The 24,571-nt window shown below is 63.9% G+C and overlaps 2 protein-coding genes across 2 annotated transcripts; one reads left to right on the forward strand and one right to left on the reverse strand.

The window, feature by feature from the left end:
• The first annotated feature begins 446 nt into the window (after positions 1 to 446).
• On the forward strand, positions 447 to 16,743 carry Lsp1 (lymphocyte specific protein 1). Its single transcript, XM_090347151.1, has 11 exons — positions 447 to 526; positions 6,963 to 7,091; positions 8,928 to 9,083; positions 10,574 to 10,715; positions 11,027 to 11,119; positions 11,294 to 11,337; positions 11,496 to 11,577; positions 12,093 to 12,227; positions 12,510 to 12,587; positions 12,675 to 12,786; positions 16,528 to 16,743. The coding sequence occupies exons 1-10, from the start codon at positions 465 to 467 to the stop codon at positions 12,762 to 12,764; spliced, it is 1,011 nt and encodes a 336-aa protein (XP_090203277.1). The 5' UTR covers positions 447 to 464; the 3' UTR covers positions 12,765 to 12,786; positions 16,528 to 16,743.
• On the reverse strand, positions 14,130 to 17,789 carry Prr33 (proline rich 33). The gene is made up of 4 exons (XM_090348621.1): positions 17,546 to 17,789; positions 16,005 to 16,162; positions 15,697 to 15,896; positions 14,130 to 15,411 (listed from the first exon to the last, which is right to left on the reverse strand). Exons 1-4 carry the CDS (start codon positions 17,787 to 17,789, stop codon positions 14,130 to 14,132), a joined length of 1,884 nt encoding a protein of 627 aa, XP_090204747.1.
• Positions 17,790 to 24,571: the final 6,782 nt, after the last annotated feature.

Raw genomic sequence — 24,571 nt, forward strand, 5'->3', positions numbered from 1 at the left:
AGGCGGGCAGTCAGTGTGAGCACTGTGAGTCTGGCTGAGGGAGGCCAGGAGGCTGCTGGATGGTGTCTGTGGGCAGTGGCAGTGAGCAAGGCACTCGGGGTGCAGGGAATCTGGGCACCGCCGGCCAGGAAGAGAGGAGACAGGGATGGCAGATGAAGCTGCTGTCACCACCATCGCGTGTCAGGCTTTGCATGCCAAAGCCCTGCTTCCTGAGCTCGGCCAGGCTGCCAGGGCCGCCGCTGCTCCGAGCCACAGACTCGCCAAGAGGGCCTGCCATCCAAGGCTGACAAGACCCTCTGGCCCTTTCCCCAGAGCAGGGTTGCCCTGACCTGGCAGCACAGAGACACCCAGAGGCAGCCATGGCTCCCCTCTCAAGAGGATGCCGTTGGCGGAGCAGATGCTGGGAAGGTCTCCAGGGCTGCAGGGTAGCTGGCCCACGCCCCTGCGGTGTTGTGGTCAGGGTCATGGAGAACAGACAGGCCTGGACACAGTGTACCAGCGAGCAGGGGAGGAAGAGCGAGCTCAGGTCTGCAGCAAGTGGTGCCACACCAGGATGGAGTGGGCAGGAGGGTGGGGGGGGGATAGCTGGGTAGCCACCTCCACCCAGGACACAAGTCCAGCTTGACTGAGGACGGGCAGAGAAATAGAGCCCCGGGGAAGCTGCTGGCGGAAGGCTGAGTGTGGAGCACAGCAGAAGAGGTAGGGCAGGGGGGCCGAAGGCGTCGAGGGGCTGGGATCCCTCTCCAAGGGAAGAGCCAGAGTGGGGCTGGGAGGCCAGCCCTGTTTCTGGTCTCACCAGGTCTTTGGAGCAAGGCGCCAGGCTGCACAGGGCCCAGCCCTAGGTCCTGTGGCTGCCATGCCCATAGGTGCCCTGTTGAAGGTGCTTCCGTGGAAGTGGGGTCCTCAGTGGGTGGCCACTCTCCCGGAGGTGCGCGATGGCCTGGGGCGAGCAGGGCAGTTGGGGATCTGGGCCCATGGCCCCAGGGAAGACAGGTGGGAGCAGGGAATGCCGAGGATGGAGCCCCTCCCCGGCAACCCCCAGAGGTGCAGGCGGAGAGCCAGACATGTGCACGCCAGCTTGGGATGGGCAGACGCTGGGGGTGGTGGGAGAGAGGAAGGCTGCACCTCTATGGGGAGGGGAAGCAAAGCTGGGGCTCTGGGGCCCCCCCCACCCTGCTCCAGCGCCCTTGGCCCCAGCCCCTCCCCCCCCCCGGTGCCTTGTGAGACTTCTGCCACCTGTCCTCTCTGTATGCAGTCTCCCTCACCCCCGCTCCCCGGGCCAGGTGCCATGTGCACGCTGCAGTCAGGGCCAGGTTCCTGGGCTTGCAGGCCTGAGCGCTGTGGGGGTCTGGAGAGAGCTGGCTGCAACCACTCAAATTTGAATCCCCGGCCCCTTGAAGAATGAGGTGTTGGAGAGGAATCTGCAGGGAGGATGGATGGGGGCTGGAGGGGGGAAGAATGATGGGTTCCGTCCAGGGCCTGCACCACGCGGGGGTGTGGAGCAGGTGGTGGGGCCTGGTGGGGCCTGGGGGAGGAGAGGGGAGGGGAGGGGGCAGCAGAGCAGAGAAGGCTGGAGATGTCGGCGGGGTCTATGTGACGCCTCTCGCCAGCGAGACCCCAGCCCCAGCTGTGTAAGGTGGAGCCACTCGGCACTGAGACCTGAGGGAGTCCCTGCAAGTGGAGATGACGCAGGCCAGGGCCCAGTCAGCGGTCAGGTGGATGAGGGCAGAGAGGAGAGGACAGAAGCTTGGGGGCGGGGAGCTGGTGACCAGGGGTCCCTGAGCCAGTGTGGGAGGGAAGCAGCGCCCCCTGGTCAGCCCCTTGTCACTTAGCCCTGGGCCACTGGCCAGCTCTGGGGGTCAGGGCAGAAGCAGCTAAGCTCATCCAACAAAAGGCCAGGCTAGGAAGGAAGGAGGTATGGGGAGAAGACACCTAGTGGGACCACGGAGTACTAAAGGGAAGGGTGGCCAAGACTGCGTGTGGGAGACGGGGCAGACCCGGGCAGGCGGCGCTGTCCCCTTCTGGCCTCAGGAGCATTTCCCGTTGGAAGGACTCAGAGAGGCGCAGCTTCTGCCTAGGCTGCACAGCGCCTCCTCCTGGTGCAGGGGACGAAGGCTTTTTTGGGTACTATCCCTGGGTGTAGCCTGGGCCAAGGCTTCAGCGGGGCGTGGGTCCCTGACGCGCAGAGCCCTCTGGGGCTCCCCCTTCTCCTGTGTTCTGCAGGGCTCCCGTGATTGCAGGTCTGCAGGCTGGGGGGCCCTAGCAGCTCCCAAGGACAGGGTGCAGGGGTCCTGGGAGGCCAGGCCAGGGCCTCCCCTGCTTCCGGGGACTGTGAGGCTCTGGGAGCTAAGGCTGGCTCTGCTCCAAGGAGTGTGCTGTGGACAGAGGCCAGGAGGGTGAGGCTGAGGGATGGAGGCCAGGGGAGATGAAGCTGAGCGTGGGGTCTCCACGGCAGCAGAAGGACTCAGGGAGAGCAGAGTCTCCTGGGCCTTCTGGAACAGGGCCCCCAGACCCTCCCTGGTCCCGGGTTGTCCATCACAAACTGCCTCCTCCAGGGGTGATACAGCCTGATTCCTCAGGTGACCCCTGCCCCAGGACCTGATCCCACGTGAGTCCGTGGAGGGCAGTGGGCCTCCCTCATCTGCTTCCTCAGGGCAGCCAGCGGCTCCCGGCTTCGCACTGCTGAGCCAGACCATTGCCCTCAGACCCGTCGCGAGGCCTGGCTGGCATGGCCTTTAGAGCCACCCTTACAGCTGGCCCCGCAGCGTCTCGAGGGCGAGTCGTGGTTTTTGGGGTGGAGCAGACTGAGACTCACCGTATGTTGGCTATCTTGGTGCCCAGGAGTGGTGATGCTGAGGCTCACAGGGGCTGCAGTGAACAAGGAGGCAGGCTGGGGACCTGAGCTGTCGGGGCTGGGCTCTCCAAGACCCAGGACATGCGTGCAATTCCCAGTGAGACCAGCAATGGACTTGGCTGTGCCCTGGGGGGGGGGCTGCTCCAGCGTCAGAGAAACAAAAAAGGGGCCCCTCCAGCCAGGGAAGGGGTCTCCCTGGCCCTTCCATCCCAGCCCCCCTGGTCACTTCCACCTGCCTCAGTTTGCCCATTAGGGCCTGGAGGACTACAAAAATGCCTGGTAAGTGCCATCTCCCCAGGCCTCCATGCTCCACACTGCCCTGGTGAGACTCAGTTCCCAGGTCCTGTCTCACACTGCATGGGCATTAATATAGACAGGCTGGCTCCTTTCAGACACTCCCTCTAGTCCTCCCTGCTGGTCCTCCATCCCTCCTCCAGGGGCCCTGCTGGTCTCCCTGGCATGGCAGCGCCTCTCCACTCCTGGGTGGTTCTGAGGTCTCTGCCTTGCCCCTCTCTCTGGCCCCAGTCCCCTGTTCACCTGCAGGCCACATTCTCAGTCCCCTGGGCCCTACATGTTTATCCTTGGACACCAGGGACGCTGGCCCTCTCTCACTGGCTTGTGACAGCAGGAACATGGGTCTCTTCATCCTGTCCACCCCTGGAAGGACACAGACCCAGACAGGGGTCAATGGAGTAGCCCAGCGCAGGGCCAGGTGTGAGTGTGTAGAGAGGGGGCTCCCGTGCCCTCTCGCAGCTCCCAAGAGAGCTCAGGGTCCCGCCTGCCTGCCCCACCCAGTCCCACAGCTCTGGAGAAGGCGGCCCCGGAGCGCCCCACCTGGGGAAGCCTGTGTGGGGCCACCAGAGGCCTCAGCCCTCGCAGGTCCCCCAGGCTCCCAGCCAGCACTCTGGGGCTTCCCCTGTGGCCTGAAACCCCCTCCTCGTACTCCTGCTGCCCCCCCCCCCCACGTGCCAGCTGCCTGACTTGCAGGCTCAGGCGGACAGGACTGTGGTCAGCGGAGCCGCCTGCAGGGGGCAGTGTTGAGGTGGGATTGAGGCCCTCCAGGAGCTGTGGAGGAGGAAGAGGGGAGGGGGCCGCAGCTGCAGGCGCCACAGGGCAGGCAGTGTGGGTCTTGTGGGTCTGTGCAGGGGGAGGGGGCGCACAGGAAGAAGAGCAGACCCCGGCTGGTGTGTGGCCGGTGGCCTGGTGGACATCCTGATGGGGGGGGCTCTTGCTCAAAAGAGGGGTCCTGACTGGGGTCCAAGCGTGCGCCGCACCTGGGTGGGGTCAGGGCCCCATCCCAGCCCCTCGGGCTGAGCCCTGGGCCTCGGAGCCAGAACAGACGCAGGAAATGGCTGACTGCACTGCTCAGGACGGCAAATCCTGTGCAGCTGGCCTGCTGGGCTCCGCGGCTGTGGGCGGGAGGCCTGACAGCCTCCCAGCCTGCCAAGGGGTCTGGGATGCTGGCCGGGGGGGGGGGGGGGCGCTTTTCCCAGGCCAGAGGCTCCCACCCCACCCCAGGAGAGCCACCCCCTTTCAGTTCCCAGAACGGAGCCCAGCTGTGGGGAGGTGGGGGTGAGGTCATGGGGAGGGGGCCGCGTTACTCACATCCGGGGGCCTCAGGCGGGCGGGCGGGCTGGCGGGGCCGGCGGGCGGGAAGGGAGGGGGCAGGGAAGGGGCCCGGGGGCCTCTCGGCCTCAGCTGCTGGGTCAGGAACTCTGGCAGGCAGGGCTTTCCCCTAGCACAGGAGTGGCAGGGGGCTCCACAAGACCCCCACCCTGTACCCCAACTGTCTCTGAGCTGTTTTCCAGGGGGTCAAAAGGGGGTGACTTGAGAGGCAACTCCTCAGAGATGAGGTTCCCAGCAAACATTGTGGCCTCTGGCCAAGCTCCCACCACGTTGTCGGGGTGACACAGAGGAAAACAGTAAATAGAGAGGCAGGGGCACCCCAGGGAGAGCCCGGGTGGGGGCCTGACTGGCCGTCCTGTGATCTGCCCCTGAGTCTTATCTGCATGTGCCCAAGCATGTCCACGTACACGTGTGCAGGCATGTGTCTGTGAGGGCCTGCATGTGTGTCTGAGGGTGTCTGTGAGCACACGTGTTGGTGTGTGTGAGCGTTTGTGTGAACGTATGTGGGCATGTGTGTACAGGGCTCCCCGTGTGTGTGTGTGTGAGTGTGAGTGTGTGGTGTGACCACGTGCTGGTGTGTGTGAGCACATCGGAACATGTGTGCGTGAGTGTAAGTGTGTAGGTGGACACGTGTGCCGTGTGTGTGCACTTGAGCAGTGTGTGGATGCGTGAGCGTGCAGGGCCCGTGGAGGACGTGTGTGCGCTGGGCTGCCCCAGGCGGGGGGCTGTGGCCTGGGTGTGCTGCCCCTGCTGCTTGCGGGGGGGGGGTCTGATTCTGTGAGGGACCCCAGGAAAGGTGCTGGGAATCCCCAAGAGGAAGTGAGGTTCGGCCTGGGTCCCAGGCTCTGGCTGGCAGTCAAGCCAGCACAGGGGCACACGTGCTCAGGAGCGGGACCCGGGGTGCACACGGGTGGGAGTGGGGGGAGGCCTTCCTTAGAGGGCTCGCTCCAGGGGAGGGGCAGCCCCGACGCCGGCCCAGCTCAGGGCTCCAGTGCACCTGGGTTCAGGGGTTGGGGAGGCCCTGGGAGTGAGGCGCTTCCTCTCCCCAGGTAGGACGGGGCCTAGCAGCCCCCCACCCCCGCCCGCGAGGCCTTGCAGCCCGGCCTTCATCTGCGGTGACGGGAGCCAGGTGTGGGGAATTAAGGGGCTTTCTGGGTGGGGGTTGCGGTGAGAGGAGGCTGGAATCCCACGTGGCTGTGGAGGGGGGCGCCGTGTGTTGGAGCCTGTGGAGAGGCCTGGCTTTCGTCTGACAGGCTTAGGGAGACCTGGAGAGATTAGATCATGAGCTGGCAGCACTGCCTGGCCGGGACGGGGGCCCCGAGGGGAGCAGGCGCTGGGGTCGTTCAGCGGACATTAGCCGGGAGAGACCGAGACCCCAGCGTGGAGACCCAGGCCCGCGTGGAGACCCAGGCCTGCGTGGCCTCCAGCTGCCCACCTAGACCTGGTGGTGGGCTGTGAATGGGAGACCCTCTGGAGGGTGGCCAGGGTGGTGGAGGCCCGTGGTGCCCCCCTGACACCAGGAGCCTGTGGTCTGCGCCCTCCTCTCTAGCCCGGGGCAAGGCCCCAGGAAGCCTGTGTGCTGTGGCACTGGCCGGGCAGAAGCATTTCCTGGCCTCAGTTTCCCCACCTTTGGAACACACAGATAGACCCTACCAAGGGTCCGGAGATACGGGCGATTGCCCAGCCGACACACCTGAACCATGGCTCAAGGTGGACATGGAAAGGGCTGGCTGGGACCAGAAGTCCAGCCTGGCTGGCCAGGCCCAGCCTGCCTCACCCCCACCCTCACCCAACACACATCGCTCTTGGGGGGCCGAAGGGGGCTGTGGCTGGGTAGGGGGAGCTGGCAGTTGCTGTGGGCTCGTCGCCCAGCATTGCCACTGGCCAGGGCTCTGTGCTGTGGCCACCCCGGCTCTCCCTCCCTCTGGACTCAGTGCCACTCCTCTCTAACCCTCCAGGCTCCTGACAGGAGCTGGTCTGGGGAGGGGATGGCAGGAGGGGCCAGTCAGTCTCTGACTTCTGCCCACCAAGGCCCACCATTCACCAGAGGGCACCTGGAGGCCGTGGCGAAGGCACAGCCTTGAGTCCTCCGTCTGGGCTGGAGTAGCTTCTCAACTGCTTTGTGTGAGTTCTTCTACAGTAAACCGAAGCCCGGGACGGGTGGCTCATGCCTGTAATCCCGGCTAGGCAGAAGGCAAGCGCCTGAGCACTGTGGTTCAAAGCCAGCTGGGGCAGGAAAGTCTGTGAGACTCCAGTGGACCAACAGCCAAGTCTGGACGTGGAGGTGTGGCTCAGGTGGTCGAGTGCCGGCCTGAAGTCGAAACCCTAAGGGACAGCTTGCAGGCCCTGAGTTCAAGGCCCAGTACTAGCCCAATGAATACCTGAATAGTCAAATGAGGCCAGGGGAAGTGGCCAGCGGCAGGGCTTGTCCACCACTGCCCTGGCCAGCCACTGCCCTGACCGGCCTCTGTGTCCCCCACAGGCTCACCACCCAGCGGAGTGTGGAGGACAGAGACCAAGAGCAGCACCGGCGGGAGGGAGGCCAGCCACGGCCCGACCGGGACCAGGATGAAGGCAACTGCGCCCCAGAACAACCAGAGCAAGAGGCACTGTAGGCTACCTTGGCCCCCGAAACCCCTAGTTTCTGGGCAGAAGCGGGGGTCACCCCTAGGCTTGGGGGTCCAGGTACTAGGGTTGGAGGAGGAGGCCAGCCTGGCAGCAGGGCAGGGCTCGAGGCAGCCTGAGTCCAGGAGGCGGCCCCTCCCAGCCGGCCTCAGGGCTCTGACTCAGGCTCTGGACACCCTGCCTGGCCCCCGGGCCTGCTTGGACGGATGCTGACCCCAGCTGCTCGGCCCTAGCCCCAGAGCCCCTCGGGGCCCCGAGCCCCCCGCCCAAGCTCCCGGCTGCCTGCCGTGACTCATGCAGCCCAAATCCAAGTTGGCGGCCATGGGCCCGGGAGGCCTCCGTGGCTGGGCTGGGCTGTTTTTCCACTAATGCTCCCCTTCTTCCTGGCCCGGCTTTCTCGAGTCAGCAGCTTCAGGCGGGGTCATGACCTCTCCACAGGTCCTCAGTTACCCCAAGCCTTCCGAGACCCAGGGCCCGCTGCGGCTCCAGACCAGGCTTGGAGAAGGTGCCTAGGGCCACAGCAGCCAAAGGAAACCCCAGATTAAAGGGGGGGGGGGGCGGCACAGAGCTCTGTCTTTGAGAAGCCCCAAACTAGAGAAAGGCTCAGCTGTGGTCTTGGGGAGGCCCAAAGTGAAGGAGAAGCCCCAGGTAGATGAGAGACGTTGCTCTGATTTTGCATCCGATTGAAGGGGGAACACTGCTCTGTCTCTGGGGTCCCAACCCAAGGGAGCCCAGCTTTGTCTATGGAGAGCCCCCGCCTGCAGGGAGGCAGAGCTCTGCCTCAGAAGCCCAGGACTGGAGACACAGCAGCGCAGCTCTTGGGAGGGTTGGACTGAAGGGGGAGACAGAGCACTGTCTTTGAGGCACTGACAGGACCGGTGGGGGAGGTGCAGCTCTGCCTGTGGGAAGCCTGAGACTGTGGGGAGACACAGCCCAGACACGGGGTGCCCAGGCCTGAAGGGGAGACACCCCGTCCTGTGGAGCGGTGTGTGGGGTGTCAGACTGCAGGAAGGGGCTCAGCTCTGCCCTCGGCAAGTCCCAGACGTGTGGAGGCCACTGGGAGCCCTGCGGGGCAGCTCCCACCGCGGGGCAGTGCGGGGCACACATCTGAGGAGGGGAGGCAAAGTAGAGGACCTGGCTCAAGTCTGCGGGCCCATCCCTCACACACGCACACGCACACATTCACACACTCACCCACACTCACCCACACGCACACATTCACACACACTCATACACACATTCACACACTCACACACACACTCACACATTCACACACTCACCCACACTCACCCACACGCACACATTCACACACTCACCCACACGCACACATTCACACACACTCACACACACATTCACACACTCACACACACACTCACACATTCACACACACACTCACACATTCACACACTCACACACATTCACACACTCACCCACACTCACTCCCCACACACATTCACACACTCACCCACACTCACCCACACGCACACATTCACACACACATTCACACACTCACACATTCACACACTCTCACACACATTCACACACTTTCACACACACTCACACACATTCACACACAGACTCACACATTCACACACATTCACACACACACTCACACACATTCACATGCACGCACACACATTCACACACACACTCTCACACACATTCACACATTCACACACACTCTCACACACATTCACACACACACACTGACATACACTCTATACACATACTCCACACACTTTCACACACGCACACACTTTCACACACTCCACACACACTCACTCTCTCACACACACACACACTCACACCTCTGTACTTTCAGCCTCAGCCTGAAGCCCTCACAGGGCCCTGAAGTGGATGAGGACGAGGGTTTTGGTGACTGGTCCCAGAAGCCAGAGCAATGGCAGCCACACTGTGGGGCCGAGGGAATCGTGGATGGCCGCGCTGAGCCCTCTCATGGCGAGAGCCCAGAGGCCAGGCAAGTGTGGGTCAAGGCCCGGAGGCCGGTGGCTGTGCAGAGCTTTCCTGGGCCCTAACCCATGCTGTAATCACCGCCTAAGCTCCCCTTTTCCTAGCCAGTCCCCCCCCCCAAGCCCAAAGGCAATGAAGGGGGAAGAGAGGGAGGGAGGTGGGAAGAGACGGGAAGGAAGAGAGCTAGACAGTGAGTGGCCTGATGGGCTTTGGGAGAGGGCGGTGAGGAAATCTCATTCCTGGGCTCCCCAGGGCCCCCGGCCCTGTCCAGACCAGCTGTGAGGACTGGGGTCTTGCCACATCAGCACACAGCTGCAGTGTCCTTATATAATGCAAGTTGTGCCAGGAGGCTGCGCCCCCTCCCCTCTCCCCCTCCCCAGGGCTGGCTGACCTACTCCCAGGAGGTGGAGAAGGTACCACCAGATGTATGCCTGCAGTGCTTCATGCTTTCCAGATGTGCGGGTGCCTGTGCCTGTCTCAGGGGGTGGCAGGGAACCCACGGTTTGTGGAGGCTGGTGGATGGGGGTTCTCCCCTGCCTCCCCTTGCCCTCTCCCGTTCGGGGTCCACGCCTGAGGACTGCTTCTCAGGCCTGGACAGCAGTGTGTGTTTCAGCCTAGCATGCTTGCAAGTTCCAAGACAGGGGCTAGGGCCCCATGGCCTCCAGTGGGCCGCAGCCCAAGGCTGAGCTGTCCACTTTCCCGGATTCAGCCCCCTGCCGGCCCCCGGAGGCCCTGGGCCAGCGGGCATGCCTGCTCAGCTCTCTCTCCTCCACGTGTCCTGGGGTCCTGTACATGCTGGGTGGGGCTCTGGCCCTTTCCTGGGGAGCTCAGCTCTGCGGCTCCTACCCCACCCCCAAACCTGCCTGACCGCCTGGGCCCCCAGCGCCTGAACCCTCCCTGTGTGTGGTTGCTTCTGGCTCTGACTCTGGCCCACCTTGGGCGGTGGGTCTGGGTCTTGGCTGGCACATTCACCAAGGGGTCTGAAATCATGGAAAATGAAGGAATTTACTGTCTTATCCTCCAGGTCCATTCCCGCCCCAATACAAAGCCACACAGGCGGCCAGCTGTCTGCCTCCCTGCCCCTCCTTGTCCATGGCCTTCTTGTCACTGATACAGACCCTGTCCTCACCTCTGCCACTCTGGACACCCACCAGCCTCCCCTCCACTGCCCACCCACGGAGCAGACCCAGAGCTGGCAGCTCAGGCAGCCGGGCCAGCCCAGCATGGAGGCCAGGGACGGCCTCTAGAACCTGGCCTTGTCCAGAGAGGGGCTACAAGGGAGGTCCAGGCTCGGTGCCCAGGTGGCTCTGGGCAGTGGTTACTGAGCCCCGTGGAGCCTCATCCCTCACGGAGAGGGAGGGCTAGCTCTAAGGTGGCTGGATCTCCTTCCCCAAAGAAGCAGGGCCTCACCCTAGTTCACAGGTCAGGGCACTGGGACTTGGTCTGGAATAAGCCATCCCATGGTTTTCCCCTGCTCGGCTCCCCTTCCATCCATAGGCCCAGCCAGCGCGCCTGTGAAAGCAAGGCCGGCGATGGGCTGAACCCACCGGCTGTGCAGCTGGAGGACGCGCCCCTGAACCAGGAAGGGCCAGACCCAGTGGAGCCTGCCGGGGGCGCCCCAGGGGTGGCAGAGGTGGAGGTGAGGGCTCTCCCCAGTCCAAACAGGACCCATTCTCCCCCTGGCCCACACTGTGGGCCTCTTGGACTGGCCTGGGAGAGCCGGTGCCCACTGCCCTGCTCTGGTCCCTCCAGACCACATGGTTAGAGAGCCTCGAGGCTGGTGACTCTGTGGGAAAATTCTTCCCAGGACAGAGATGGTTTCCTGCCTAGTGACCCAGGGCCAGACCTAACCCCGGCCAGGGAGGGGACAGAGCCTGCTTGTAGGCCCTGAGTGGGGCAGACAGAGAGTGCAGCCGGTGCACCTGAACCACCTGGCTTTCTTCTCTCTAGTGCCAGACTGGTGGACAGCACAGGCCCCCCAGCCCTCCTCTCTTGGCGGGGACTGCAGACTCCAGCTCACCTCCCCCAAGCCCCTCCATCAACGTAGGTGAAGTTGGGTGCCGCCCCTCTCCTGGCCCGGCCTCCCTGTGCCATCCTTCCAGCGCTTGGTGAACGAGTCTGGGCTGTGGGTGGTTTGCTGGCCAGCTTGGACCTCTGGGCTCCGAGCGTCGGCCTTATTCTGCTGCCCAAGACCCACCCTTGTGCCCACCCCCACAGCTGGCCGAGCGGACCGAGTGCCTGAACCGCTCCATTGAGAAGAGGTGGGTCTGTGTGCCCTCCGACAGTCCCCAGGAGCAGGTGGTAGAGAGCACTGTGGGCGGAGATCTGGGAGCTTGGAGGGCGGGCGGGCGGGGGCTGCCGTCGGTGGGGAGGAGCTGGGGGAGATGTGAGTGTGGCTCTGCCTTCCTTCTACCTCCAGCAACAATGTGAGGAAGTCCCAGCCAGCCTTGTCCATCTCCACGATCGACCAGCGCCTGCAGCAGTACACCCAGGCCGCCGAGGTGTGCCCACAGCTGGCTGTCCTCGCTCCCGCACCAACCCCGCCACACGGCACTGCCCAGGCCGTCTCCCTGTCTACCCAGGCCATACCAGCTCATCCACACCAGCCTGTGTCCTAACACCCACCCGGCCAGCGCCCCTCTACCCACTGCCCCTCCCTCAACCCGACCTCCACCCCGTCTCCAGCCAGCGTCCGTGTGCCCAGCCTCACCACATGGCCATCTGCTCAACTACTGTTCCCATATCCTTCTGCCACCCTGCGCTCCCCCAGCAGTCCCCCGGGCCCCCAGCACTGTGCCATGCAGCCTGGAGACAGCCCCCTGTGTACCACCCAGTACCCTGGACTCTTCAGAATCGGGCAGGGTTTGCAGACAGCCTGTGTGCGCATGCAAGCCGGGGGGAGCTGGCTCCCGCCGTGTATTAAAGCCTTCTAGGGGAAACACTGGATCAAAAGGGACTTTGGTGGACCCTCTGACGTGTCCATTAAGCTGGTCTTGGGGCTCTGTGTTCTCTGCAGTCTGCTGCTTGGATCCCTAAATTGTCCCGCCAGACCTCCATCGAGCTTCCCAGCATGGCCGTGGCCAGCACCAAGAGCCTGTGGGAGACTGGAGAGGTGCAGACTCAGTCTGCTACAAAGACCTCACTCTGCACGGTAGGGCTCCCCACCAAGACCTCTCCCTATAGGGTAGGGCTTCCTACACCCCACTCCACACCCCAGCAAGGCCCATCCGGGAAGTCAGAGCTGGAGAAGTCAGCCATTGAGGAGGTCCCCTGAAAATGCACGTTCAGTAAGGGTGGACGGAGGGCTGAGAGGAAAGGGGCATGGCGCCTTCACTGCTTCCCTGCCTTTCCCGGGAAAGCCAAGTGAAAGGGAGGGGCCTGGGGCCCAGGGCCTCCAGCTCCATGGCCAGTCTCTTCCTTCTCCTTCCCGAAGGATATTGTGGCTGGAGATATGAGCAAGAAAAGCCTCTGGGAGCAGAGAGGCGGCTGTAAGACCGCCTCCACCGTCAAGGTAAACCTCCACCTTGTGGGCCAGGACGGACTGCCCACCAGGGGAGGGCTGCCCTGGCCAGCCTGACTCCATCCCCTTCCCCAACAGAGCACTCCATCTGGGAAGAGGTACAAGTTTGTGGCCACCGGCCACGGGAAGTACGAGAAAGTGTTTGTGGACGAGGGCTCCGTGTCCTAGGTTGCCTCGGCCGCCTGTCTTGGTGAGTCAGGGCCAGTACACAGCGCACTGCACACAAGGGCTCCCCTACTGGAAGGCTGAAGGCCTGGCCTCAGAACTGGCCCCAGCTCAGGCCCAGCGAAGTCTTCCTGGACCTGGGCAGACGTGAGCCCCTCGTCTCTGACCAACCCGAAGTCCTGCCCTTCTCCCAGGGCCAGGCCAGCCAGCCACCACAGCAGGGGCTACTCCCGGCATGCCCTTTAGGGAGGCTATTGCAGGGCCAGCGATGAGGAGGCAGAGGACTCCCCAGATAGGGGAGGCCAGACCTGGGCCTGGCCCTCCTGTCCTAGCTGCAGCTGCTGGCGCAGGCAGAAATGACACCCACGTGGTTAGATAGGCATTTATTTGCGGCCTGCATCCCAGGCTCCAGCTACAACATCATCCCTCCCGTTGTGGGTGCTGAGCGGCCTGTCTCGTGCTCTCTCCCCCGACTGAGTCCTGTCTTGCCTGAATCCCGGCACCTCTGGGGTCCTCTTCCCATGGCTGGAGGCCCATGAGAGCCTTGCTGATTGCAGGGCCCCTTCAAGGCCTGGCCTGGCCTGGTCTCCTCTCCCCCGACATTGGCTTGGCTCTTCTCCTGGTCATCCCTGGCCATGACCAGGCTGGACCTGTCTCTCTCTCTGTCTCTGTCTCTCTCTCTGTCTCTGTCTCTGTCTCTGTCTCTGTCTCTCTCTCTGTCTCTCTCTCTCTCTCTCTCTCTCTCTCTCTCTCTCTCTCTCTCTCTCTCTCTCTCTCTTTCTCTCTCTTCCCTCAGCAAGTCCTGCAGTCCAGGCAGGGAGGTGAGGGGACAGCAGGTCAGGCTGCATTAGGCCTCTCCCCTGCCCAGTCACCTTCTCCCCTGCTCTGGGCACCCCTTATGCTAGCTAGCTCCCTCTAGCCTGAGTCTCCTTCTCCCTGTACCCTGACCCATGGGTCTGGCTCCTGCCACCCCTTGGGCCCAGCCTGCCCACTATGTCCATTGCACAGAATGGCTTCTGTTCCCAAGGCTTTGACAGCAAAAAGGGAGGGGGCAGCAAGCCTGGCCCAGGGGAGCCCAGCTGACCTGGCCAGATGGTTGGTGTGTCAACACGGCCCCACCCCTCCCTATCACAGGCTCATGTCCCTTTGCGCTCACCAAGCTCCCATGCTGCGCTGACCAGGGCTGCCCCTCACCACCCACCTCCCTCCCGTCGTCCCCTGCCTGTCCACCTCTCCAACTGGTCCTTTATGCTCCCACCACCTGACCTGTCTCCAGCCAGTAGACTCTGCTCAGCCCCTGCTCCCCGCAGCCCGCGTCCCCCTGCTTCTGCTGCCCTCCTCTGGGCCCAGGGAAGCCCGCCGGCCCCCTCACTGCAGCCTCCAGCCGGCCGCTGTCCGGTTGAAATTCTTGGGCCGGGGGACCCGCTCTAGGATGCTGGGGCGTGCGGGCGGGGGCCTGGCAGCCTCCTGCAGCTTCCGGGCGTTGAAGCGAGGCCGGTAGAGGAAGGGCAGGCGGCCGGGGCCAGCCACAGACCGGTCCCCAGCCCCAGGCCCTGCCACGAGACTTGGTGATTCAGCCACTGACATGCGGTACAACACCGCGTCCCACATCCTGGAGGCCCGGGAGGCAGGCGGTCCAGGCCCAGCCAGGCCCAGCAGGGCCGCCCGCTCCGGCTGTGAGGGCTCTGGGCTCTGCTCAGGCTCCTCCATCAACTGCTTCTTGAGGCGTGTCCAGCCGCTGAGCCCGCCGCTGAGCCCGGGCTCGGGCGCAACTCTGGGGAGCGGGCATGGGTGGGGGCCCGAGGGTGGATCTGGGAGCAGGGCTCCAGGGGGACCAGAGGCTGGAGTCAGCTCCTCCAGACACTCTGTCTCGGGGTTCCCAGGGGCCAGGCTGAAGGGTGAGGGTCCTGGAGAGCGGCAGGTGGGCCCAACGGGCACAGCCACCCTGGCCACAGCCTCTCTGGGCTCTGAGGTCGGGAAGCCGGGCGGTTGCCTTGCTGCCGGGCTCTCCCCCGGCCCGGGAGTACCTGCCGGCGCTGCCCCGGAGGACAGTGGGCGGACGTGGGCCACTGGGATCCGAGGCCGCGCGCCGAGAGGCCCCGGGGCTGTGTCTCCACCCTGGCCAGCTGGACCCCCGTCCAGCCCACGAGCCCCAGCCTGCGGGGGCGAGGCTAGCTGGATGTGGAACTGGGTGGCGTGGGTGCCGGTCGCCTTGGGGGCAGGGACAGAGGCAAAGCCATCAGGGCCCCGGACAGGTCCCAAGGCCAGGGCCTGGAAGCGAGTGCACAGAGCTCTTTGCTGGGGGAGGCTGGAGGTCAGCGTGGCCTTCTGCAGGGGTGAGGGCACGTGGTGGACCACGGGAGTGTGTGGGGAGAGCAGCGGCGGGGCCACCACACCGGGGACCTCTGCTGGACCCAGAGCCTCCACGTCGTGGCTGGCCTCACTCACAGGGGACAAGGAGGCCCGGAAGGCCCCGGGAGGGGCCGGTGCAGCCCCCGCCATCTTCTTCCGGGCCGCCTTCCTCAGGAGCCTCTGTAGCCGCAGGTTGTCTTTTCCTGGCTTGGGGAGCAGGGGTGGTGGGGGCCCTGGGGGTCTTCTGGTGTCACCTGCCACCAGTGGCACGGCCGCACCCAAGGCGAACATCCCGGCACTGGAGGAGGGAGGACAGGGCAGTCAGGCTGGCGGCACCTCCCTCCCCGCAGGAGGGGGGGCTCTGGTCCTCCCTAGTCTAGGGAGGTGGGGGGTGGGGCAAGGGGGAGGACCCCGGCCCTAGAACCTTCCACGTGCCTTAAAGCATTGTCCAGAGCGAGTCTGAGCCCCACAGAGGCCTGCAGCCACTTCGGGGGTTTTGTCCTCCGTGCTGGGCCAGCACAAGGCTGGGCCACCCAAGTGCACAGGGCCCTGGCAGGCCACAGGGCCACACGGATGACCGCACTGGAGGGGGCGCCAAGTGAGACCCTTGAGCCTGGCCTGCTGCCCGTGGCGGCCGCTGTGGGTGGGAAGAAGGCTGCTGCAGACGCGGGAAGGGAGCCGTGTGGCGCGGACCGTCGCCAACCTGACCACAGGCGCGACCATCACTGGCCAGCCCGAGGCCAAGAGGCTCAGGAGGGCTGAGGCTGCCTCGGCGGAGGTGGGCTGGCCAGAGCAGGGGAACAATGTTCCCTGAGCTAGGCTGGCTCAGATATTCTCCAGCCCCCCCGCCCCGCCCCGAGGGGCCCTGGCCCGGGCCCTCCTTCATCTCACGTTGGCAAATGGATCTGGGTGGGGCCAGGGGCCACCTGGCTGGGGAAGGAAGGAGGCCTGCTGCTGTGTGCTGGGGCAGGGGTCCCACTGCTGGCTGTGTGGGAGCTGGGCCAGCCCCGGGGACAGGAGGCACTGGACAGCGTTCCCTCCCCTGGGAGCTAGTCACGAGCAGTGCCAGGGCTCAGGCTCTAGGATTCACACGGAAGAGGGCCTCCCAGCCGAGGGTGCAACAGAGATGGTCTCTGGATGGTAGGAAGGCTGTGGGGAGGAGCAGACGGTCAGAAGACCGGCTTCCACGGACCCCGCCTCATCCTCCCTGTGCCTGTGGCTGTGCCTCTGCAGGTGCCAGCTCGTGGTTCCCTCCATGCCCCAGGAGAGACTCCAGTCATGTGCCATGGCCTGCCCGAATGCAAAGTTGCTTCCTGTCACCAGCCTAGCCTGCCTGTGCCCATGGGATGGCTCGGTGCCCGACCTCCTTCTACTCATGACCCTCTCAGCCTCCATCCCTCACCTCCTCCCCCAGGGAGAAGAAAGAAGCCTGGTGATTAGCTGATGGAACCGCTCGCTAGATAGGCCAGGAGCCCCAAGAAAGGCCAGAGATGGAGACCTTCAAAGAGAGATCGGCACCCCCATGCAGATGTGAGGGGTCCATGTACCCCCAATGAATGCTCAGAACTCTCTCTCTCCCTGCCCCCACTCTCAGACCCCCCATTTTGTGTAATAAAGCTCCTGGAAAGTCCCCTCACCAGTCTTCCTATGTTCTCCCTCTGGACACTGTTGTGTATTTAGGCCATCTGTGGCCTTGATGGGTGTTGTACCCCAAGCTCGAAGGTGTGTGGGAGTCAAAGTTGGGGTACCCAGAGTGTGTGGGACCCTGTTTCCTGTCCAGAAGGCTTGTGATTCCTCCCCTTCTGTTCAATACAAGCTCCACTATGTGCTCTGCCTCCAGGGGTGCTCAAGGAAGGCTTTGTGGACATGTGGATGAATGGACAGAACAGTAAATAGATGGATGGCTGGGTAGATAGAAGGACAAATAGATGGACAAATGAGCAGATGGACAGATGGGTAAGTGAATGGGAGAGTGAGCTAGCTGGACGGATGGATGAGCAGATAGATGCACGGGTAGGTGAACAGAGGCAAATGGACTGGTGGGTGGCTGGATAAGCAGGTGGATGTGTGGATGCATGGATAAGCAAGGGGATGGGTGTGTGTGTGGAAATGGATAGAAGATGGTGGGAGGGGGAGGAAGAAAGACGAATGAAGGGCTGTGGGGAGTGGTGTCAGATGAGCAGGGACCAGGACCAGGACTCTGGTGAGAGCTGCCTTTCCCAGGTGCCCCTCTTCTCACTGCACCCACACTAGTGTCTGACCCTGAGCCCGACAGCCCTGGCTCTGAAGCCCCTTGACCACTGTGTCTGCCTAGGCTTGACCTTGAGGTCTACTTAGCCGTTTCCATCGCCTACTCTCTGAAGGCTTTGTGATTTACCCCGCCGGAGCCAGCTGCCAAGGCAGTCGAGTGGGCCTGGCCCCACGCCTCTGACCTGTGGACTCCCCACTGAGCGTCGGGGCCACGCTGCCCCCTGCTGGGCGGGATGCCACGTGAAAGCAGGGAGCAGGCAGGAGCCCCCCAGAGCCCCTGGCAGCAGCGTGGGGAGTGGGCGGAGGTACCACACAGGAGGCCAGGGGGACCCAGCGTGCCGCAGCCCCCTGGCCTGGCCTGTGCCGTCTGCGTGCAGCCCCCTCCCTCATCAGCCTCCTGTCAGCAGCACCTGCCACATCCCCCATGACCAGAGGGCAGGTGACACTCTAGCAGGCTCTTGTTGAAGGCGCATCTGCCTGGGGCACTGGGCTGCCATCCCTGGACGTCCCGCCCGCCCACCCCAGCAGCCTCACCCCAGGGTCCACTGCAGCCCGGCCCCGGGGAGATGCACGGGACCCGGTAGGGCCAGTCTGGGCATCTGCGACACCGGGAGGCCCACGCAGCCCAGGGCAGCAGCTGCCTGTGACAGTGGCTCTGTCTCAAGTGCCATGTCAGCTGCTCCTATCCTGGGCCTGGCAGAGTCACCCTCACCAGGTCACCCAGGGCACCAGGCTCAGGGTCCACGGGCTCCTCCACTCCCGGCCGTGGGCGCCGGGTGAGAGGTCGGCCCTGTGGGCCTGATGGGGCCCCTCACAGCTGCTAGAGCCGAGCAGGCCGGCTCCTTGGGGTCCCTTACTGTCCCACCGCCTCCCCCGAGTCGGCCCAAATGTCAATGCCCCCCGCCCTTCCCTGGGCCCTGGTCTCTTTTGGATGGAAACCAGTCTCCCCTCCAGCCACCTCTAGTCCTCGACCTCCACTAAGGTCTCCAGTCCCCCCCGAGCATGCACGTGTGTGCGTGCACACACACACTCACACACTCACTCCCTGAGGAGGGCCTCCGCCCAGCTCCTCTCCCTGCACCCAGCGGGGCGCGGCCAGCTGGGGCCTGCTGCAGACTCTGGGTGGCCAGCGACAGGCTTTCCAATGGCGCCCACTCCAAGCCGTCTCGCTGCACCTCGGGCCTGGCACCCTAAGGAGGAGGGACCTCGGTCCCTCTGACCTCATGGGAGTGCACCTGCCACAGGCTGAGGCGCACTCAGTGACAGCCACCCTCCCCTGCTGGCCAGACAGGGCTACTGCAGGGCCTGCCTGGTCCAGGGGGGCCCCAGGCTCCAGGGAGCCCTGGGCTAGAAGAAGGCCCCCATGATGTGCTCATCTCTGCGGAGGGCGGGGTGCGTGGCCTCCAGGACCAGGACCCAGCGTGCCCGAGGGAGGGGGCAGAGGGGGGAAGGAGCCAGCTCAAGGTTTTCACAGAAGCGGCTCCCCAGCAACCTTCGTGGCCAGATTGCTGGGCAACCAGGCTGGGTGAAGTCGTGGACAGGTGGAGTGAGATGTGCTGGCCGGGGGTCCCAGAGCCAGGGAGTCAGAGAGGACGGGCAGAGCTGGCCCTACCCCAGGCAGTCCACAGGCCAGAGAGCTCCCTCTCCTTGCCCTCTAACCGGACGCAGGGCTCTGCCAGTCCAGGGCCTCTGCAGCTCCATCTCCTACAGGTAGGGTGTGGTGAGCGCCAATCAGAGTCTTCCAGAAAGCCCGAGAGCCGGCTGCGGTGCACCATGCCAGGGCCTGGTGTCTCCAGCCCCAGGACTCTTCAGGGGAGGGAGGACACCTGGGTGTCCCCCAGGGGGAGCCCTGGCCAGGAGACTGGCCCACACTTGACACAAACTTCTGCCCTGAGCGGGGCAGCTCCATGGACCCCTTGTCATGCAGATATGGAGACAGGCTGCTGTGCTCCACCGGCGCCTCAGTTTCCCTGAGGGCAGGGCTATCTGGGCGCGTGAGTTCACTGGCAGAGATGGGCTACTGGAGCCCCATGGGCCCTCAGGGTCCGTGTGTGGTGGGGAGGGAGGGGCCGGGGTCCCCGTGGAGAAGCAGAACTGGCCTCCAGAGGGCTTGGGGTGTCTTGGGACAGAGGACTCAGTGCCCTCCACTGTGTGGGCACTGTGGGTTCCTCTGATGGACAGTGGGGTGGCCCCGGGGTGAGGGTGGGAAAGAAAGAGGACCTGTCTTTGGGGCACAAGGTCTGCTCCCAAGGACAGAATCTTAGACACAGTGCTGTGGGCGTGAGGCCCTGGCTTTGCGACCCCACCTCAGCCAGGCCAAGGGCAGGTCCCGGGCCCTCTTGGGGCTGCCCAACCTCCTCTGCTGCCCTCCTCGGCCCTTGAAGAATGCCCCACTGCGGACTGGTAAAAATAGCAGCTGACACCTTCCGGGGGGGCCTCCTTCTCTGGGCATATCTCCTCCAGCTCCTTCGGCCTCCCCCTCCAGCCATTCCTATACTTGGTCAGGGGCCTGAGTGGACACGCCCTCCCCCTGCCCAGCTGCTGGCCAATGGGCTGCCAGGGAAGATCGAGTGTCCCTATAACACGAGGCTGTGAGGGGACCCATCACTGCAGCTGGTCCCGACCCCAGAGCGCAGACCTCTTGGACTCAACCGCAGGTGGGAACGGGCACACGCAGTCTGCCCAGGGCCCGGGGCTGTGTCGGGGAGGGGCTGCCTGCCTCTGAGGAGCACTCCAGGCCCTGGGGCCGAGCTCCAGGCTAGGTCTTCAACTGGGAACATGGTGGCCGGAGCCAGGAGGCGGCTTGGGACTGTAGCATTCCCTGATCCTGGAGGTGAAGCAGGAGACTGGCTCCTGACCAGAGCACAGCCCTGGCCCAGCAGAGGGGGTGGTGGGGGCCCTGGGAATGAGGACTGGCTGGGGGCAGGACCTGAGGGTGCCACAGCCCCTCTCAGAAGCCTGGGGACTGGACCTGAGCTCCCTCTACCTTGCAGTAGAGGTGACAGCTAAGGAGAGCCTTTGTGGGCAGAGGAGTCTGGGCCCCAGGGGGTCCTGGGCCCTCCCTGGTGTCCAGGTCAGGGGTGACGGTGTGAGGAAGGCCCCAGCCCTGTCCCTCCCGTTCAGAGCGGCGGCGCCCACTTTGCTGGAGGCAGGCACAGCAGGTGTGCCCAAAGCTCCACCCTCCCCTGGTGGCACAAGGTCTCCCTGAAGTCCACAGCCCCTCACTCTGTCCCTCTGGGTCCTCCCAAGCTTTCTGGAGATTCTGAGGAGTCCTGGATGGAGGCAGAGCCAGGCAGACAGGAGTGGGCTCTGGGCAGGGCGTGGCCAGCGTCCATAGCCACGGGAATTCGGTGGCAGAGCCTCCTGCACCTTGCTGCCCTCAGAGCAGAGTCCCCAAGGAGCCTGACCTCACAGGCTATTTCCATGCCTGGCCTATGAGGGCACCCCCCCCCCGACAACTGCTTTCTTCCTCCAGGGTGAAATGCCCTCCTTGCCTGGTGGGGAGGGTGTGGGGACTGGGCCCACAGCCAGGGGAGGGGCCGGACCAGCCCCACCCGGCCCCAGGGTGGGCTCAGTGTCCCCCTGTGGACAGGGGTCTTGCTGCCTCACCTTGAAGGAGATTTCTCTGGGCGCAGCCTGGAGCCAGGGACGGGGCCAGGAGTGTTGGGAGGCCCTCCCCCCACGCTCCCCCCCTCCCCCTTGCCATCTTGAGTTTCTGGGCAGAGGCATCTTACTAATTTTAATGGCTATTTCTGGACACCTCAGCTGCCACTGGCTCCTTATAAACGCCCCACCCCCACCCTGGGCACCGGCACAATGCCCCCTCCTGTGATGGCCGACAGGTGTGGGCCCTGCCAGGGACCAAGGTGCACGAGGCCCAGGGCCCCGACTCCACCCCACCCTCCCTCCCTTCAGAGAGTGGTCCTGGGGGACCCTGACCCCAGAGGGCACCACACTGGATGAAGAAGAGTTGGAAAGGAATCAGGCAGGGAAGACAGGGAGTCAGGCAACACCAGCAGGTTGGCTTGTAGGCCCCATGGCAAAACCTGGCAGGGGTGTACACGGACTGGCGGGGTTCTGAGGCTCAAGGTGGGGTGTGTGCCAGGCTGGGGGGGGGTCTACAGACATCTGCTGGGTAGTTTGGTATGGACTCCAGAGCCCCAGTGGACTTGGGCAGGTGGTGGCATCCTCTTCTCAATTCACCCAACGCCTGCCCAGGCTCTGGCCAGCTCTCCAGGCCGGAGGGAGAAGGAGCCAGAGGGTCCTCAGAGAGTCTTGTGACACAAAGGGGCCATGGGGCGCTATGGCAGGGCACCCCACTCTCGACGGAGCCACCGTGGCAAGACAATGTTGGATGTTCAGTGCTCAGAGGACTGAACAGCAGAGAAGGAAGCCCCCCCCCCACAGGGAGCGCACTGTGGGTGACCCTTCCAAGAGGCCGTCTGCCGGTGAGGGTGGACACCTTGGCCATCCAGCCCCCCACCCAGCTTCAGGGCCCCAAGAGCCAGAGGGAACTGGGGATGGGGATGGGGTATGAAGAGAACCCATGACACGGCTGCTGTCCTCTCCCAGCCTCCAGGCTCCAGCTGGTCTAGCTAACCAACTCCTAACTTACCCCCTACAGAAACAACCCACCCACCGCCACCATGTCTGACGAGGAAGTGTGAGTACCACCAGCCACGGGGGACCCCGGCACTGGGCGGGACCTGACACGCTGGGGTGCCCGGCTGAGGCCAAGCCAGCACCAAAGCTAGCCTCTCTCTCTCTCTCTCTCTCCCCCCCCCTCCCTCCTTCCTCCCTTCCCCCCCCAACAGTGAACAGGGAGAAGGTGAGTATCCCTGTGAACTCCCCTCTTTGCAGCTGCCTCTGGGTGGGGACCTTGCCCCAGGGAGGGGCCTTGGCTAGCATGGACCGCGAGCCCACAGGAGACCCTGACCCAGGGGTCCCACACGGGCTCGATCGGCATGCGGGCTTTGGAGCCATGGCTCTCCAGATGGCCTCGTAGCAACCTGCGCCGGCCTGCACTCCTGTGGGGTCTGGTTCGGCGGTTTCCCTCCTCCAGGCCACACAGCCTCCTCTGCCAAAGCCCCTGGCCTCCCTCCCTGGCCAGCGAAGACTCCAGGCTGTCCAGGGAGGGGGCCTCTGGGCCCTCACCTCCTCACCGTCTAACGAGGCTCCTATCTTCTGTTCTATCCCAATGCAGAGCAGTATGAAGAGGAAGGTAATTCTGGCGGCCCTGGAGGCCCCTAGCCTTGTCCCAGGCCCCTCCTCTGCTTGTGGAGGGCCTGTCCTGAGGGTCTGAGCTCTCTCAGCTGTCAATTAACTATTCATCTTCCTCATCATTAATTCAGCATGAACCATCCCCATTGGCCATTAACTGAGTTCACGACGTATCACGATGTAACCTTCAATTAATGGTCAATGACTTGATCATTAATGAAAACATCATTAACTTCCCATCTCACCCGTCGGTTAATGGGGAGTCTAAGCCCTCACCCTGCCTGGTGGTCGTGGTGGCGTGGTGTGTGCCGTGGTGGGGGTGAACATTAAACTCTCACGCATTAATATTGCAGGCCTAGCTCTACACAGTCCATCTCTGTCTTCATCCCTTGCTCGGATTCCCTTTCTGGCTCTGCCTCTGTTAATGTTTCTCTCTCTGTCTCTCTGTCTCCTTTTCCCTGTGTCTATCTCTCAGTCCCACTCTCTCTTCTGTCTCCGTCTCTATTATTTGCTCTCTGTCTCTCCGTCTCTCCATCTCTATCTCTCTCTCTTCCTGTCCCTCTGTGTCTCTGTCTCTGACTCTCACTCTCTGTGCTCCATTACCACGCAGTACCCTTAGGCAGACTCAGAGGCCCCGCCTGGCTGTCGTGCTCGGGCAGGGGTGGGGCTGGCGCACCTGAGAGCCGTGTGGCATGGTGTTTCCCAGGCCCACAGCGCCGCTCAGCTCCTGGCATGGGTTCAGTTCACAAAGGCTTCACGCAGGCTCACAGGCTGGCGACCTGTGAGAGCTGTAGGTGCTGTGAAGGAAAATCGTTTGGAAACACTCGCTCCCCTAACGACGAGAGCACAGCCCTGCCTTTTCTGCCGAAAGGTGGGAAGGCTGGCTTCTGCGAGAGGACAGCCGGGAGGGTCTGATTTCCACGAAGGCCGAGGGCCACCTCGCTGGGGGCTCGGTCCCACAGAGCTGTGTCACCACACACTGGCTTTGCTCTTGGGCCTCTCTTCTGTCCTCCACAGAGCAAGACCCAGCTTCCTCTCCTTTCCACCCGGTTGCACTGTATGCCATGTGGCGTTAGGTGGCCGACGTCTTGGGCATTCCCCACACAGGGTGGCTGCTGTCCCACAGGAGTGTGGGGCCGGCCGCCTCTCCCTGCCTGGCCCCAAGGGCCTCCTCCTCGCCCACCTCTGACTTCTCCCACCTGTTTCTGTTCTCTCTCTCGCCTGCCTCCTCTGCTTGCTGGCCTTCCCTCCCCCCAGAAGAGGTCCAGGAGGAAGGTAAGCGGGTCGAGGACCCGAGCCCCCGACCCCAGCCTTCCTGCCCCACTGGGCATGATCCTTGCCCCCACTTCCTGGGGTCACCCCGGCCTCTGCCGCTAAGGACCTGTGTGTGTTCCACCTAATCCTGTCCTCTCTCCTTCCTGCCCCCGCACGCCCTGGCACTCTTCGGCCATAGAAGTCCAGGAAGAAGGTACGCGGACACCGGACTTCTTGTCCTCATGCGGGGCCCAGGGTCTGGCTGGAGCCGGGGGGGTGGGGAGAGGTCGGGGAAGCAGCCGGGCACCAGCCAGCCAAGGGGCCTCACATGTGGCCCACGTAACCCACTAACCAAGGCCAATGCTTGACCAGAAAGCCCCTGAGGTCAGAGGGCAGGCAGGGCAGTGGGGAGGCTCAGATCTGGCAGGGGTGAAGCCGCCACCCCCGGAGCTAACAAGAACCCACCGCGGTGCTGGCCGACCTCTGGGCTGGACCCCAGGCTGGGTGTTAGGATAGCAGGACACAGGGGAGAGGAAGGCGAAGGCCCAGGCCTGCAGCCTAACTGGGGCAAGGACAGCCTGCCAGTGTGCCCCGTCCCTGGCAGGGCTCGCACCCCACTCTGCTAGGGCCCAAGACAATCAGGAGGCAAAGAGAGACGTTTCCACGTCCTTGGGTTGGCAGGACACGGGTGTCCTCGGCTTCCCTGCCCCCTGGGCCCTCTTTGGGGCCCTCTG

Source organism: Megascapheus bottae, chromosome 16 (assembly GCF_031878675.1).
Source record: "Megascapheus bottae isolate mThoBot1 chromosome 16, mThoBot2.hap1, whole genome shotgun sequence".
NCBI lineage: Eukaryota > Metazoa > Chordata > Mammalia > Rodentia > Geomyidae > Megascapheus > Megascapheus bottae.

What these genes read in the sequence shown, in the direction of transcription:
- Prr33 (XM_090348621.1), bottom strand. Translation starts at nt 17,789, where the DNA reads ATGGGGGATGTGGCAGGTGCTGCTGACAGGAGGCTGATGAGGGAGGGG. An exon ending in GCTCAGTGGGGAGTCCACAG is followed by an intron (nt 16,163 to 17,545) that starts GTCAGAGGCGTG and finishes GCTCGTGACTAG; the next exon opens with CTCCCAGGGGAGGGAACGCT. An exon ending in CTCACTTGGCGCCCCCTCCA is followed by an intron (nt 15,412 to 15,696) that starts GTGCGGTCATCC and finishes TCCCTCCTCCAG; the next exon opens with TGCCGGGATGTTCGCCTTGG.
- Lsp1 (XM_090347151.1), top strand. Translation starts at nt 465, where the DNA reads ATGGAGAACAGACAGGCCTGGACACAGTGTACCAGCGAGCAGGGGAGG. An exon ending in AACCGCTCCATTGAGAAGAG is followed by an intron (nt 11,338 to 11,495) that starts GTGGGTCTGTGT and finishes TTCTACCTCCAG; the next exon opens with CAACAATGTGAGGAAGTCCC. An exon ending in CAAAGACCTCACTCTGCACG is followed by an intron (nt 12,228 to 12,509) that starts GTAGGGCTCCCC and finishes TCCTTCCCGAAG; the next exon opens with GATATTGTGGCTGGAGATAT.